General features: G+C 35.3%; 1 protein-coding gene across 8 annotated transcripts in view; it reads right to left on the bottom strand.

Moving 5' to 3' along the window:
* Positions 1 to 14,759, bottom strand: part of GPBP1 (GC-rich promoter binding protein 1) — an 80,773-nt gene that overhangs the window by 15,230 nt on the left and 50,784 nt on the right. For 6 of the 8 annotated variants that reach the window (XM_005672465.3, XM_005672468.3, XM_021076985.1 and 3 more), the window contains 6 exons: positions 14,022 to 14,088; positions 12,890 to 12,949; positions 4,321 to 4,505; positions 3,578 to 3,718; positions 1,655 to 1,822; positions 995 to 1,182 (listed from right to left, as the gene is read on the bottom strand). In XM_005672465.3, coding sequence (XP_005672522.1) covers positions 995 to 1,182; positions 1,655 to 1,822; positions 3,578 to 3,718; positions 4,321 to 4,505; positions 12,890 to 12,949; positions 14,022 to 14,088 — 809 coding nt within the window. The remainder of the gene's footprint in view (positions 1 to 994; positions 1,183 to 1,654; positions 1,823 to 3,577; positions 3,719 to 4,320; positions 4,506 to 12,889; positions 12,950 to 14,021; positions 14,089 to 14,759) is intronic. The other 2 variants (XM_003133975.6, XM_021076984.1) reach the window with 1 other exon arrangement.

Below are 14,759 nucleotides of genomic sequence, written 5' to 3'. Positions count from 1 at the left end.
GGACTATTACCCATATTAATGTCTCATCCCTTACGATTTATGTCCCATTTAAAACTTTCTGACTGGTACCCAAGCCATAATGTTATCTAGCCCCAAACTCCCTAGAATTTCTCTGGCAGTCATTTCTACTAATTCATTTGATGCTTAGGCAAGAAAACTACTATCCCTCCGATGCCGAAGCTATTCTCAATAACTTGATGATATACTGACACTTGATAATAAAACTAGTAATATATGTGCCTGATTATTTCATATTTTAATTTACACATTTGAACAAAAATCCTTGACAATTGGATCACTGATACAATATGAGTACTTAAATATGTACAGAGCTTAAGAATTAGGAAGTCTGCAGGAAGTTCCCATTGTGACTCAGCAGTAACGAGCCCAACTAGTATCCATGTGGATGCGGATGTGGGTTTAATCCCTGTCCTAGCTCAGTGGATAAGTATCCAGTGTTGCCATGAACTGTGGTGTAGATCACAGATGCGGCTGGATCTGGCATTGCTATGGCTGTGTTGTAAGCCAGCGGCTTACAGCTCCGATTCAACCCCTAACCTGGGAACTTCCACATGCTGCAAATGCGTCCCTAAATAGCAAAAAAAAAAAAAAAAAAAAAAAAATTGCAGAATATCTGAAGGCATGGAAAAGAAGTATCATTCCATTTTCAGAGATGCACAGGTCACAACATGGATGAACCCTGAAAATATTACGGAAAGTTAAATTGGTGATACCTAGGAAAGAGAGTAACAATGAGTAATTATAAACGAGCAAGAGGTTCTTTCTGGAGTGATGGAAATGTTCTAAAATTAGATTATGGTGACAGTTACACAATTTCAAATATTCTGAAAATTTGATTAAAATATTGAATAAAAAAATCATGGTATGTAAGTTCTATCTCAATGAAGCTGTTAAAAATCGGTTTTCCATAATAATATCAAAATTCCGGAGATTTTCTAGAGAAAATACAGAGAAAAAAGTAAAAAACACTAACCTGTGTTCTGCTTCAAGTGAACTAGAAAGAACATCAGTTTGTGGGAAGGTTGAAGACCGAATGATCTGCTGGGAAATTACCGAGGCATTGCCATTCTCTTGCGGAATTTCATTTTCATCAAAGTTTCGGTTTATATCCCTTTCTTGGTGAGTACTATTACTGTTATGCAAATTAAATGAGTCGTCATCCTGATTTTTAGGGAGTTTAAAAAAATGAGTTAGAGAAATGAGTGTTTTTTGGGGAAAAAAAAACTATCAGATCCTGTTTAGATTTTCACTGATAATATATAAATGTAATACTTTAGGAGACATTCTCATATCCTAAGTTGTGAAGGATACCTATAAGCTTTCTGATTCCATGTATTCACAGCTATTCAACAAAGATAAAACCAAAAGGATAAAGGTAGGCAAGATGGGGAAACCAAAGAAAACTAGTATCAACAGGAATATTTTTAATTTCATTTTTGCACAGGAACTACTAGAGTAAGAAAAGGCTGTATTAGAAAGGAATTCATTATTTATACAAATAGTTACCTAGCCTTGCTTTCAGAGACATAAAAGTTTGATTAAAGTTTATTCAAAGGTCCTAAATGACATCTGCCCAAACATTCCAATGAGATGCTAATTATCGACCAAGAATTACACTGCAAGTTCAATTTACCTTTTCTGAGCCAGCATGGCTTTCATCTTCGTGTTCCTCTTCTACTCTGTCCCTTTTCAATGCTTTCAAAAATTCACTCTTCTTATCCGTGCGCATACGTGTCAGTTTGGTTAGACGAGGCTGCTGATTAAGTTTGTCAACGGGTGAAGAGGAATTTGAGCGATTACACTAGGAAATAAATCAGAAATGTTGATAAATATGGAGTCAGAGAACCAATATCAACTTCACAACTACCACAATTTCCTATTTCACCTTTTTCACAATACAAAATTGATTTTAAATTCTAATTTAAATTATATTTTCCTCTATCCCTCCTGAGTTTATCTACTCCACTGAATTAGTAAACATTAAGAATTTTCTGGGAGTTCCCTTCGTGGCGCAGTGGTTAACGAATCCAACTAGGAACCATGAGGTTGCAGGTTCGATCCCTGCCCTTGCTCAGTGGGCTAAGGATCTGGCGTTGCCGTGAGCTGTGGTGTAGGTTGCAGACACGGCTCGGATACCGCATTGCTGTGGCTCTGGCATAGGCTGGCAGCTACAGCTCCGATTGGACCCCTAGCCTGGGAACCTCCATATGCCGCGGGAGCGGCCCAAGAAATAGCAAAAAAAAAAAAAAAAAAAAACAAAAAAAAAAAAAGAATTTTCTTATCCCAGAAACAATTAAGGTCTGATGATACTAAGAACAATGATTCTAAATTAGGAATTTAAATATTATTTTATAGAATGGATCCTGAGGAGTTTCCTAGTGGCCTAACAATTAAGGATCCAGCGTTGTCATTGCTGTGGCTTGGGTCACTACTGTTGGGCAGGTTCAATCCCTGGCCGGGAACTTCTATAGGCCATGAGCATGGCCTGAAAATCTAAAAACTTAAAAAAATAAAAAATAAAATGGACTCTGAAATCGCTAAAATATTTCCACAATTCAAAAAAGTGCATTTTTTAAAAATTGTGTTCCACAGAATTCTAAGGTTATAATAACAGGTTCCAATATGATCTACTATTTTATAATTATTTACATGGAGGTACATATAGTGTTTATCAGGTAGAATTTCAAAAGGGAAATGTTTTTTAGGAGGGCAGGAAGGGCAGTAAAGTGGCATGTGCTACATACAGTCTTTCTGTTATTGCTGTTTTGACAGTGGAAGACAAAAGAAAAGAGAATGTTAGAATTCTGTGTCACAGGGATTTTAAGCTATGGGAATAAACCAAAACGCTTAACTGTTGGCAATACTGACTACATACAATAACGAATTTAAGCCACAATTAACCAGCTGAGAATGTTGGTTGTTCCATCACAGCTTCTGTAATTGATAACTAGTTTATGAAGGGTTATAATGTTCCAATAACATCAAAATCTCAGGTGTAACAATATTCTCACAAGTGTCTTCTGACCCTAAACTGGTCAGGTAACCTCCTTGTCAAATGAAATACATAAGCTACTACATATTCAAAATCAGAAAAACAGCAATATGTTCCTTTCCCAGTTCTTCCTCTCCGCCTCTTCTGGGTGGGTGTTAACACTAATAAAATGTCCATACCCAAAAGAAGACTATACAATATAAATGCTTATTTTTAATCAAGATTAAATCCTACAGCATAATGTAACTATGACAAATATCAAAACTGTCATTTTCATAATTTTCTTAAAAATTACTCTTTCTGGTTGATGGGTATATGGGTAGATGTTTCACTGTATTATTTTCTCTACTTTCTAGAATATGTGGAAATTTTTAAAATCATCTCTACTTAAATTGCAAAAATGGTCATCAATACAGGGAAACATCTGAATCAAGTTTTCTGAAAGAATTCAAATACCTTCGTTTTAATGCATCAGTTTAATGAATCTATGCCTTGGTTCACTGTTAATTAAATTATCATGATTAAGATATGTTTTGTTCCTCGGGAATAATTTAAAGACCATACCTCTTTCACTGAAGTTGTGGATGGACTAAAATTCTTGGCAGTTGATTTAAAAGCATTAAAGTTGCCAACACCATATGTAGACTCATGAGGGAAAGAAGTTCCAACTTTATTTTCTTTAGTTTGGCTTTTCCATTGTGTAGGCTAAAGAAAAACACATAAACACTAATGTGTATTTAAAACAAATTATACAGAAGAAAAAACAGTCAACACTATAAAATAAAGATGACTACATTGGCTCATAAAAATAATTATTTTTGTAGTGTATCTCAGTCATTCCTACAGTTCTCTTCCATCTTTTTTTACAAATCAAAACTTGGTATTCAGATTAAAACTACACTGCTGTTTTTTCAAAGTTTTATAAAGCTTAAGCTGAGTTTTTTTTTTTTTGCCCTCTACCAAGAAAACACAAGTGAGAGTTTCAAAAACCTAAAACTTAACACCAAGAAAACAGCACTTTATACATTATTATTAAGCAAACATATCAGATATGCATCTAGCAAAACAAGTATTTTATAGATTTCATTTACTACTACTAAAACAAGAAAACATATGTGAACAAACACACACACCACATAAAAAGCAGTTAAAATCAATGACATATAATGAGCCAACACTTTCCACTTAGAAATCAGTAGCCCACAAATATCCCCATACTTTGATTTAAAATCTTTAACATTTCCCCACCAAAGTAATTCAATTAATTATCAACTAAAAACTTGCATGTTTAACAATTCAGAACTTACTTTTGTAGGTGGAGCAGCAGGTTTAGGGACTAAGCCTTTATAAACACTTGGACCAGTCCCATTCTTAACGGGCTGTGACTGAAGATTTCCTACTACTGGGAATCCAGATAGCTGTAAGTCTTTTGTATTACCTTTCTTAATGACCAGCATCCTTTGAGTTCTAGATTTAGGATTCGGGGGATATTCTGCATGAATAAAGCACGAGCAATAGTTACGTAGTTTAAATTTTTTAGCACAAAGTTAAACCAGCAGAAGAGAACAATATATTCCAAATTTGATTATATTTAAAAAATAACGGCTGCTTCTTGGGTAAAATTATTAAACTAAGTAAGTATGAACAATATATATTCCTGCTTGAGAAATAAAGCTAAAATATAATCAAACACAATCACAGCAGAAGAATTCAGCAATGTCAAGTAACAAAAAATGAATTCAGCTAGACAGTAAACTAGAATGGTAAATATGACCAAGCTAAATTAATTATATTCTAGCATACTTTCATTTAATTTTATAATTACAAATTTCATCCTAATGGCTCTTAAGACTCAAAATATAAAATTATATTTTCCTTTTCTCCATTTTGAAGAGAATTTTCCTAATTCCTTTTCATACTTTTTAATCTCATCTCATTCATAAAATTATTACCAATAAGAAAGGAACTATTTCTAAATTTCAACTGAAGTTACAACTAATGAAAAGGGGGAACTATGTTTTCAAAATACTCATTCAAATATTTACTGGCCATCCAAACTACATTGAAGACACTGTACAAGTTGTTAAACATCCAACTCAATCCTAGTTTCTCAAGATAATACTAGAAATAGTATTTTAGTATAAAAACTGAAAGCTTTTCTCAAGACAAATGAAGTTGCTAAAATATAAAAAATTACTCCTAGAGTTTAATCAGTTAATATGTAAACAGGTGTCACACTGAGCATGTTCACAATTACTGCAGTGACATATGCCTTTCTTCCCACAGAAAAACTCTGAAAGCATCAGTTTCACAGTTGGAGAGTTTAGATGAAAAGAATTAACTCAAAGAAATCATAGAAAATTAAAATTAGTTTAACATTATGATCTGGTGAGATGGTGAGTAGCATAGATGTTGTGTGACAATGTCCTGCATCAAACAAACCAAACTTGCTACTGGTTTATCTCAAAAACTAAACAAAACAAAGACTCTTAGGGACATGGAAGGACTCTCGAAGTTCATCTGAGACTTCAAACTCTTTAAAATACAGAGTTGATATCATGCTTAATATTAACAAGGACTTAAAGCCAAGTGAGAAAAGGTTCATTTTTCTGAAAGTTAAATACATATTAATCTACCAAGGCCAATATTCCAACTTCTCAGCTTTCCTACAAAGGCCCAAGATGTGAAAGCTAAGGAAGGTATTTTCAGGCACATAAGGACACAGAAATTTTATCACCATTGTGTTAGTTTTTCTGAAGAACAAAAAAAAAAAAAAAAAAAAAAGACAAAATAAAAATGAAGCATAATGATTTCAAACAGAGGCCAATGAAGAATACTAGCATTAGTACCGAACAATTTAAGTTTTATAGTTACTCTTGGCAAACAGATGGTAACAGAATGAATTTAAAAATGGTTAAAAAAATAAAATTCTTAAAATTAGCAATTTTAAGAGAAAAATCTTAAAAATCTGATACTAAAAATCTAAATTAAACTCATAAATCTGAGAAATGACCAGTGTTGAGAAATGCAAAAGATACTAAAGAGTTTTTTTGCAAGGTCTAATTTCAGAGGAATCCAAGTGTTGAAGCAGAGGGCAGTTCTCTAGGTACACCACAATTAAGTTCAAACATGACTAATGGAGACCTCTACTCCAATATTGCTAACTAATAAGCACACAAGTTTATCTTCTTTCTCTTCTAAATCCTCATGTTAAAATTACTATAATGAGGGAGGAAAACCAATAAGGCAGAATAGGAGACAGTTCATCAGCAATGAATGATCTCAATCCATATTTCTAGAGTGAAGGAAGTAAAAAAAACTTCAGCTTAGAGTATGTACACAAAGGAACCTAATAGCTGAGGAGGTGGCTAACCTGCCCTTGTAGAATCTTGTCCTACAGACTGGAACTTAGAAGTGCCATTGAAGGCAGAGGACAGAAGTGAAATCTTCTCAGACAAAAATCAATCACCAAGAAAAGATCTTCACTAAATTCTTAAAAATGTACTTTAATGGAGAAGCAAAATGATCCCACATAGAAGGCTGAAGGTACAAAAAGGAAAGAAATAATATTTCGTACAAAAGTCATCACTGATCAAACTAGAAGACAGAACAGATAAGCAAGCCTCAATACAGTTCCTGACTACAAAGTTCACTTTTCCTAAAACTGAATTTCTGGACACCTAAGAGCAAGAAACATTCTGTTAAGTTTCCTCAAAGAGGTCTTCAGTGCAAAGAATGATAAAATATTCCACAGAGAAGACAGATGAAGCCTAAGAAATCAGTCATGGAAGAGAGGTAAATAAAGTAAAAGATGATAAAAGGTACCTAAAAGAAGACAGAACAAATTGGGAAGAAAAAGAAGTAGGCATAGTGCTAGTGTTTACTAAGCATTCATATTCAAATATTACAGTACAGAGGTTAAGACCATTTATTTTTGCACCGGATTTATAGAATTTTAATACTTGCTCCAACTTCCCTAATCTCTCATCTGTAAAATGAAAAATAGTTTCTCAGAGTCAGAAATATGAAACGTTTCTTTAAAACAAACACTCGGGAGTTCCCATTGTGGCGCAGTGGTTAACGAATCCGACTAGGAACCATGAGGTTGAGGGTTTGATCCCTGACCTTGCTCAGTGGGTTAACGATTCGGCGTTGTCGTGAGCTGTGGTGTAGGTTGCAGACGCGGCTCTGACCCCACGTTGCTGTGGCTCTGGCGTAGGCCAGTGGCTACAGCTCCGATTGGACCCCTAGCCTGGGAACCTCCATATGCCTCAGGAACAGCCTTAGAAAAGGCAAAAAGAGAAAAATAAAAATAAACAAACAGTAGAAAAAAAGTCCAGAAAAGTTATACACCATCTCCACTACGATAGGCTTCTAATTAATTTCAAATTAAAAGTGTCCCTTTTCAGGAGTCCCACTGTGGTTCAGTGGGTTAAGAATCCGACAAGTATCCATGAGGATATGTGTTCAATCCTTGGCCTCGCTCAGTGGGTTAAGGATCTGGCATTGCTGCAAGCCCACAAGCTGCAGTGTGAAGTCACAGATGTGGCTCAGATTCCACACTGCTGTGGCTGTGGCGTAGGCCAGCAGTTGCAGCTTTCATTCAACTCCCTATTCTGTAAACTTCGATATGCCACAGGTGCGGCCCTAAACAAACAAACAAAAAAAAAGGTGTCCTTTTTCAAGAATTTTAAATTTAAAATTAAACCTAAAATTCCAAGAAGGAAGATGAGAAATAAGAAAATAAACACAATAAAAACTAACCTATGTCCTATATAACCATGCTAAACATATTACATAAACCTCCCCATTTAAAACAAGAAAGTGTTCTGAGGCTAATGGGCCAGGATTGTGGCTAAAAGCTGTGGTATCCACATTGTGGAGTGTTTTCAAGTGTGTCTGCCACCAGTGGCTATATCCCCAGGGTGAGCTACTGGTAGACCAGCAGCTACAGTGTACTGAATGCTACTACCATGAATGAGACTGACTGACCAAAATCTATGTCTTGGACTCCAGAACTCCTGACTTAAATTTGCATCATTTATATTACTTATAACTGGTCATCTATTCAAAGATTATCTCCACAAATTATCCTACCACATACTTTCTAAGTGTCAAAGATGTTGAATTCAAAAGTAGCCAATGACTCCGTCTTTACTCTTTCCACTAACCTTATCAACTGACTAACTACATAAAAAAGACCCAAATTGTTCATGGTTTATTTGGTTTGGGGTTGGCAGGGGGCGGGGGGGGGGGTGTTGGCCACACCCACAGCACGTGGAAGTTCTAGGCCAGGGATTAAACCCACGCCATAGCTGCAACTGGCACCACAGCAGTGACAATGCTGGATCCTTAACCTGACCTTTGTAAAGAAAAAAAAACTATGTACTGATGAAACACTTGAACACTTATAAAAAGAATTGGAAGTAAGTTATGTGTGCTTATTTCAGAAATTCATATGAGCAGCTATTGTCAAAGTGCCTTCAAAATACCTGGAGGCATATATGAGTTTTGGGTTTTCATATTATTATTTCCTACTATCCTCCCAAACAGCTGTAACAGAATAAATGACTTTAAATATCCCTTTATTATCTTGTTATTTCACGCTCTCTCAAAACCTTAAAATGTAATCATTACTTTTGTTTCTTAAATACAAAGCCAGTGGTAAAGGGGAGTGACTAAATTTTTTGGAAGAAAGATTAGTATTAAAATACTGCCATGTACAATACAAAGTAAACTGGTCACATGCTTAAGTCAGAGCTGACATCAATTTTTCATCCTCTAGTCTATCTTAGACTATACTCTCGGTAACAGCCGCCTTATATATACATGATGAATTTTCTTTTCTTTTCTTTTTTTGTCTTTTTTAGGGCCGCACCTGCAACATATGGAGGTTCCCAGGCTAGGGGTCCAATTGGAGCTGTCGCTGCTGGCCTACACCAAAGCCAAAGCAATGCCAGATCTGAGCCTCGTCTGCAACCTACACCACAGCTCGCATCAATGCCAGATCCTTAACCCACTGCGCGAGGCCAGAGATCAAACCGGCAACCTCATCTTTCCTAGTCGGATTCATTTCCGCTGCCCCACGACGGGAACTCCTACGTGAATTTTCTCATTCGTTTTTTTACTTTATCCTTCAATCTATTACTCAGAAATTCTTTTTTGCCTTTTAGTAAATATACCACAATCTCCCTCATATAATGGATTAGGAAAACATAATTAGCTAATATGTATTAACTACTTGTGATATGATCAAGGATTTGACACAACAGAAAATTTAATATTAACAACGCTTTTCTCATGAGTGTTACTGTGACCATCCTCATCTCACAAAAAAGACATTTCACTCAGAAATTATGTAATCTTCCCAAAGTGTATAAACATCCAATAACTAAAAGACCTAAAATTAGGGCCTAGACCTATCTGATTCTAAAACCAATGTACTTAACCACTATATTATACTACTGGAGAAAATGGAAATTAAATTATTACTAGGTTAGGTACTTCAAAATGTGTACCATTCTCAATTAAAAATAATAATAAGCCTATACGAAATGCTCAAATAAGAGGCTTATAAGTGTGCACCACCAAGTCAGGGTCCACCTTTTCCTTCACCATCACATTGATGCCAGTTACTAATTTAGTTCCTCATCTTGACATCAGAGGCAACTTTAATTTGTGATCAAAAGTATACAGCCATGTGAAAGGTAAATAGTATTTGAATTATGTTTCCACACTAATATGAAGAGGAAACTTAGTCACACAAGACAAAATAAAATACAAATACTGAACACAAAGAATCAGTATCACAGAAATTAAAACAAATTTAATCAAGCACTAATTTTAATACAGAAAAATACTTCAAGATTTTTTTTAATATAGATTAACATTGTCTGAATTCTGCTTGCTTTGAATATTTTTTTTTTGCTTAGTTTTTTACTTCTAATTGGTTCATCTATTCAAAGATTATCTCCACAAATTATCCTACCACATACTTTCTAAGTGTCGAAGATGTTGGATTCAAAAGTAGCCAATGGGAGTTCCCATCGTGGCACAGTGGTTAATGAATCTGACTAGGAACCATGAGGTTGCAGGTTCGATCCCTGCCCTTGCTCAGTGGGTTAACGATCAGGTGTTGTCGTGAGCTGTGCTGTAGGTTGCAGACGCGGCTCAGATCCAGTGTTGCTGTGACCCTGGTGTAGGCTAGCGGCTTCAGCTCCGATTCGAGCCCTAGCCTGGGAACTTCCATATGCTGCAGGAGCGGCCCAAGAAATGGCAAAAAGACAAAAAAAAAAAAAAAAAAAGCCAATGAATCCTTCTTTACTCTTTCCACTAACTTGGCATGTGGAAGTTCTACGCCAGGGATCAACCCACTCTACAACAGTGACCTGAGCTGCTGCAGTGACAATGCCAGATCCTTAACCCACTATACCACGAGGGAACGCCTGACTTAGAATTTTTTTTTATGTAATATACAAATCAAATTAATTTCATTAACATAATTGATGTCGAAGCACGGGTATTCTTTCCTTTAACAAGGCCCCCATGCTCTACTCACAAGCAAAGGCTTAAACATTTTTCTAAAATAAAACAACTTAGATGATGAATAATACTTCTACCTCTGACCAAATAAAATTCACTTATGTCAAGTCGTTCTAACAAAACTATTAATTTTCCCTTCTCAACCTTGAAAGCGTTGCATTACCTTTTATTGTTATAATGTTAACAACTGTCTTCACCATAAGACACTGAAGTTGTCATTTCAATACATCAATCTACCAACAATCTACCAAGAGAATGCTTTTATACAAAGAAATAAGACTTTCCTTAACTCTATTTATAAAGTCATGTTAAAAACGTCACTTGTTTTCATGACCCAAACTCATTTAATGTATTCATGTCACTCAACCTGCACGCTTGTGGCTAATGTAATTAGACTTCTCTAAAAAAACAACCGATTTTTAAGAATTTGCTTTGATTTAGAAGGCTAAACAAATTAATACAATTCTTAAGAAGGTGCCCTGATGATCTTAAATAATGTATCAAATAATCAGGAAAGTTCATCAAATTACCAACAAACACAAATATAAACGCTGAGTTGAAACAAGACTATCCTTAAGTTAATCACTAATTACTCAAAGTTTTTATTTAGTGTCTTTTTTTTTTTTTGGTCTTTTTGCCATTTCTAGGGCCGCTCCCTCAGCATATGGAGATTCTCAGGCTAGGGTCGAATTGGAGCTGTAGCCGCTGCCCTACACCAGAGCCACAGAAACACAGGATCCGAGCCAAGTCTGCAACCTTCACCACAGCTCACGGCCACGCCGGATCCTTAACCTACTGAGCAAGGCCAGGGATCGAACCTGCAACCTCATGGTTCCTAGTCGGATCCGTTAACCACTGCGCCACAAAGGGAACTCCTCATTATTTAGTATCTTAAGTACCAACTGTTAGGATTTGCTAATAACATGTTGCTGACACACTATGTCAACATAAAACAGCCAAGAGGACTTCTAAAAATACACAAATCAATAGTCACAAATGTCCCAAACTGCACACAAACACATCATTTTCGCTGTCTCTTTCTCATCCCCCAAATCAATCAATCAAATTATTTTTTTTTATTTTTTGTCTTTTTTTGCTATTTCTTGGGCCGCTTCCGCAGCATATGGAGATTCCCAGGATAGGGGTCAAATCGGAGCCGTAGCCACCGGCCTATGCCAGAGCCATAGCAACGCGGGATCCGAGCCACGTCTGCAACCTACACCACAGCTCACGGCAACACCAGATCCTTAACCCACTAAGCAAGGGCAGGGACCGAACCCTCAACCTCATGGTTGCTAGTCGGATTCGTTAACCACTGCGCCACGACGGGAACTCCTCAAATTATTTTTAAATTCTCACAGGCACACTGAAGTGCCTTGAATTTTAGTTTTAAATTATTAAGAGTAAATATTAATCTTACACACCAAAAAACAGTGATCCTGATTAAGATCAAAATACTACAGAAGTCACAGATATAAGCTGCAGGGTGTTTCTCATCAAGCTAATTAAGTTCAAAGAAGAATTAAATATTTTAAATAGCTTAATGATCTTCACTCAAAGCATTTTTTAATTGGGATATGATATTTGGACTCTTCCAGTTTTTGATCTACAAAAGGACAGTTTCAGGGACAAACTGGTGGTTTATGTTTTTTAATATATATTACATTTCCATTAATAAACTTCGACTTACCTGGAAGGCAGTAGCACTAGAAAAGTTCTACTGAAGTCTTTCCTAAAATTCTCTCATGTCCTCCTCAGGAACATAGATAGCTATTTTAAATGTTGCAATGGGGAAAACAGTATTTGGGATCCCAGGGGATAAAGTGAGAAAGGAAGAGTGAAGTGTAATACAATGAAAGTTTCATTGTATTCCTATGGGAAGTACTGGGAATTTAACAATTAACCAAACCACAATTAACCACTTTCTTTTTCTAATGCAGACACATTTTTTAGTTTACCTAAGACACAATAAAGAGTACATCTTCCTTTTAAACATCTTTTCAACTAGTGCTCAAAATCCTTAAACCAACCCTGAAACAGCAGAACCAAAATCTTTATATTAACACATTTTATTTTCAATATTTTCAAAGATGTATTTGCCTTTAAATCATTTCCAAAATTACTAAATTAACCAAGGATCAGTACCAATAGTATCTATAGGTAGTTTTATATGACAAATGCTCACTAACATTCTTGATTTTTTATTTACTTTCATTTTAATCAAATCCAAATTATTCCTAATTTCTTAGAAATTTTATTTACCACCTTCCAGGTGGTTCTATATTCTTATGCAATCAGCTGTTCCCAGAAAAACTGAATAATAAGGAAACATACCTAAGAGAGGAGCTTGGGAGATTTTTTTGGTTGGGTATGTGTGTGTCTGGGCGTGTAGGCCTGGGGAGAGTGGTAGAAATACTAATTTGCAATACAGAAAAAACAATGCCATTCACATGGTTCTAACAAAAGTGTTTGACCACCCCCACCCCCACCCTCAAGAAGCCCTCAAATAAACTGGGAGACCAAAAGAAACAAAATAATTCCCCAGCGTTATCACTCCATAAATACAATAAAGAACAGCACAGGAAGTGGCAAAGTTTAAAATAATGCCTTTATTGTTAGGACTAATATGCTGTCATAAGCCACAATCCTTTTTTTTTTTATTAAGTTATTGATTTTTAATAGAAAAATAGAAAAAAATTTTAATAGAAAAATAAAAATACAAATTCCAAAGTGGATACATCACCTCTGAATTTGCTATCAAATAATTAATTTTTCAGATATCAAATCTTCACATTTACAATTTTTCCATTATTTTAAACTTCACTTGAACCCTCTAAAAAGCTAACTAATTTGTACTATGAGTGCAGTTTAATCTTCTGTAAGATGCTATCAAATTAAACTCTCAGCAGTTTTAAAAAGGGAGTTATTAGTAGAAAAACTGTCATTAAGATTTGATAATCAAAAAGGCAAGTAATTTGAAAGACTAGTTCCATAGGCGTGATCCATACAATTACTTTTAATACTATGGATAACCATTTTCATTGGTTAAAAAAAATTAACTTTGTATCACACTATGATTAAAAGTACTTATCTTTCCAGTTTCAACTTTCAAAACCACAAATTAACTAAATTTTTTGTTTCTTAAGATTACCAGACTGCTCTCAAAATGACATCAATTCATTACATTTTAACTTACAATCATTTTTTTTTAAAAAACTCATATTTGAGTGGCCTTAAAAGTACTAACATGTATAAATCAGCTATCCAAATTAGGATCTTCTTCCATCCCCAATATCGTATTTTTTAAAGATAGATGCTACCTTTTTTTATAGATCAGCACATCAAAAACAAATATTTAAAAGAGAAAGTTTAATTCTAGCCTATTTATTAAAAAAAAAAAAAACACAAATGTGAGACCTAAAAATAACATTTTATACCCCTCAAAGATAGATCAAAAATTACTTACCCCATACACCTGCAGCTAAAGATTTATTCTGATTTGGTTCTCTCTCATATTCAGGATTTAAAGACGGCTAAAAAATTGGAATAAAAAGAATCAAACAAATGTTTAAAATGCTCATATTTAAGAAAAAAAAATCCTTTTAAAAATAATCTCGGCGTTCCCCTTGTGCACAGTGGAAACAAATCCAACTAGGATCCATGAGGATTTGGGTTTGATCCCCGGCATCGCTCAGTGGATTGGGCATCTGGAATTGCCATGAGCTGTTGTGTAGCTCAGACGAGGCTCAGATCCTGTGTTGCTTGGCTGTGGTGTAGGCCAGTAGCTGTAGCTCGGATCTGACCCCTAGCCTGAGAACTTCCATATGCCATGAGTGTGCCTAGAAAGAAAGATAAAAAAGTAATCTCAAAACCATACTAAAAAATCTAATATAATGAACTCTTAACTATTAAAAACCAATTACTGGAGTTCTCTTGTGGCTCAGCAGTTTAAGGATTCAGCACTATCACTGCTGCAGCTTGGTTTCCATCCCTGGCCCAGGAAATTCCACATGCATCCAAAAAAAAAAGGGGGGGGGGGAGAAAAAGACTCCAATTATTCATAAACCTTACTTTGCGCTTATTCTAACAATTAAAATGGTTACTATCTACACTCACTCCAAGTTGGAGAGAACAAGGGAAGTGTCTTTAAATATTCTCATCCCCAACTACCTGAGGAAAAAGTGTGAATTTGGGGAAAAAAAAA

The sequence above is a fragment of the Sus scrofa genome, chromosome 16 (genome assembly GCF_000003025.6).
Source record: "Sus scrofa isolate TJ Tabasco breed Duroc chromosome 16, Sscrofa11.1, whole genome shotgun sequence".
Lineage (NCBI taxonomy): Eukaryota > Metazoa > Chordata > Mammalia > Artiodactyla > Suidae > Sus > Sus scrofa.
This window is presented reverse-complemented; position numbering and strand designations above follow the sequence as displayed.